At 41.0% G+C, this 1,770-nt stretch overlaps 1 protein-coding gene across 1 annotated transcript in view; it reads left to right on the forward strand.

Annotated features, from left to right (window-relative positions):
• Positions 1–474: 474 nt before the first annotated feature.
• The window catches only part of il22 (interleukin 22), a 3,559-nt gene continuing 2,263 nt past the window's right edge, over positions 475–1,770 (forward strand). The window contains exons 1-4 of the mRNA XM_014027619.1: positions 475–711; positions 794–1,032; positions 1,174–1,239; positions 1,320–1,469. Of these exons, the coding sequence (XP_013883073.1) occupies positions 856–1,032; positions 1,174–1,239; positions 1,320–1,469 (393 nt within the window). The 5' untranslated portion in view covers positions 475–711; positions 794–855. The remainder of the gene's footprint in view (positions 712–793; positions 1,033–1,173; positions 1,240–1,319; positions 1,470–1,770) is intronic.

The following is a 1,770-nucleotide window of genomic DNA, read 5'->3' on the forward strand; positions in this document are numbered from 1 at the left end:
CGTAATTACATGTAATAAGATAGTTATTGCATTTAATTACCATTTTATTACCTCGTAATTACATGTAATAAGATAGTTATTGCATTTAATTACCATTTTATTACCTTGTAATTACATGTAATAAGGTAGTAATTACATTTAATTACAATTTTTATTACCTTGTAATTACATGATAATAAGGGTACCGTAAAAGAAAGCATTACCAATTTTTCAAGGTTTAGAAAAAAATATTTCAAGCAGATTCCAAAACTTTTCTAAACCTGCAGCAGAAAGCCAGGTGTCAAGGTTTATTTTATTTGTAATAATTCCTGGTTAGGCTGGCTGTGTGCGCTCTGTTACTTAATAATGTGAGCGTGTTGCATAACGAGACAACATTAAATCTGCTCGGCTGTAAACTGAGCTCGGGGTTTTTTTTTTTCAGGAGGAAATAAATCAGTAACTTCCAGTTCGTGCCCCACCAGGGAGAAGAAAACAAACAAAAACGCAGAGAGAAAGTGAACAACGTAGTGAGAAGTATTAAAATGCTTTTATCTGATAGTTGACGGCGTCACACCTGGAATGACTTAATTTCCTCTGTGTGTGACAGTAAACAGAGAGGAGGTCACCTATCACCTGTGGGTTTTTTGACCTAGTTTATAGCAGCGGGGGCGGAGGGTTGCTGTATAAAGGACCGAGGCTCAGAGACGTCTTCACATCAGCACCTCCAGACAGGTTGGTGAACTCCTGCAGCTCAGAGGAACTTTTTATGGTCTTTTTGCGCCGTTTTTAAAGATTTCCTGTTTGTGTCTTGCAGCTGAGAAGTCTCTCTCTCTCTCTTCTCTCCGTACGGATTAACGTCACTCACCTGTTGGCACCATGAAGCTGGCCTCCGTCGTCATCGCCTCCTTCCTCCGCCCGGCGCTCGCCGCTCTCGCCCTGCTGCTTCTGATGGGTTGGGCGGAGGAGGCGGCGGCCCACCCGTTCCACCGGACGCTCAGCCGGCCGCTGCAGGACCCGAAGACGCACGGCGCCATCAGGGAGGTGTCACAACACGTGAGTGTCCAACCTGACAAAGATGTGATTTGAATCTTTTAGTTCTTGTTTATCCATCTAACTCTGAAAAATAAAAGTTTRTGTTTCTAATATTTTGTTGGTCTTAAATGTTCCATCTTGTGCTTGTTTTTGATTTTTCAGGCTCAGAGGAAGCAGCCGGAGGAAGACACGAGCTCCAGACTGATGCCCAGAGTCAACACTAACCAGGTAAGACGCTTTCTTTACGACTGAAGATTGAAATAAAAAGATGCAGTTGTCTGAACACCGGGCCTCTCCACCTCCTCCAGAACAACGTGGAGATCTGCTGCCTCCACGCCAACATCCTGGACTTCTACCTGCACAACATCCTGCATCACTATGACAGCGAGCATCCCAGCATGCACCAGCTGAAGACCGACCTCCACCGTGTGAGCCAGGACCTGCAGGCTCAGGGCTGCGTGAGTCTTTCTTCATTTCATTAAAGAAAAATTTTATCCTGCTAAATTACTTCATTTATTTTGAAGTTATGAGCTATTTTAGAGCGTTTGAGTTCATTTTTACTGATTTGAAATCAAACTAATGTTAGTTTTATAAACATGTTTGATTCCACTTCTCAATAAAACCCTTTAATAATAACAAATATGAATAAATAAGTTTTATCATGAGTTTATAAAACCTTTATGAAGCATCAACAATACTTTATAAATAATTTATTAATGTTATTCAAAGCAATAATTTATAAAAGGCTTATTAATGCTT

Source organism: Austrofundulus limnaeus, unplaced genomic scaffold, assembly GCF_001266775.1.
Source record: "Austrofundulus limnaeus strain Quisiro unplaced genomic scaffold, Austrofundulus_limnaeus-1.0 Scaffold665, whole genome shotgun sequence".
In the NCBI taxonomy this organism is placed as follows: domain Eukaryota; kingdom Metazoa; phylum Chordata; class Actinopteri; order Cyprinodontiformes; family Rivulidae; genus Austrofundulus; species Austrofundulus limnaeus.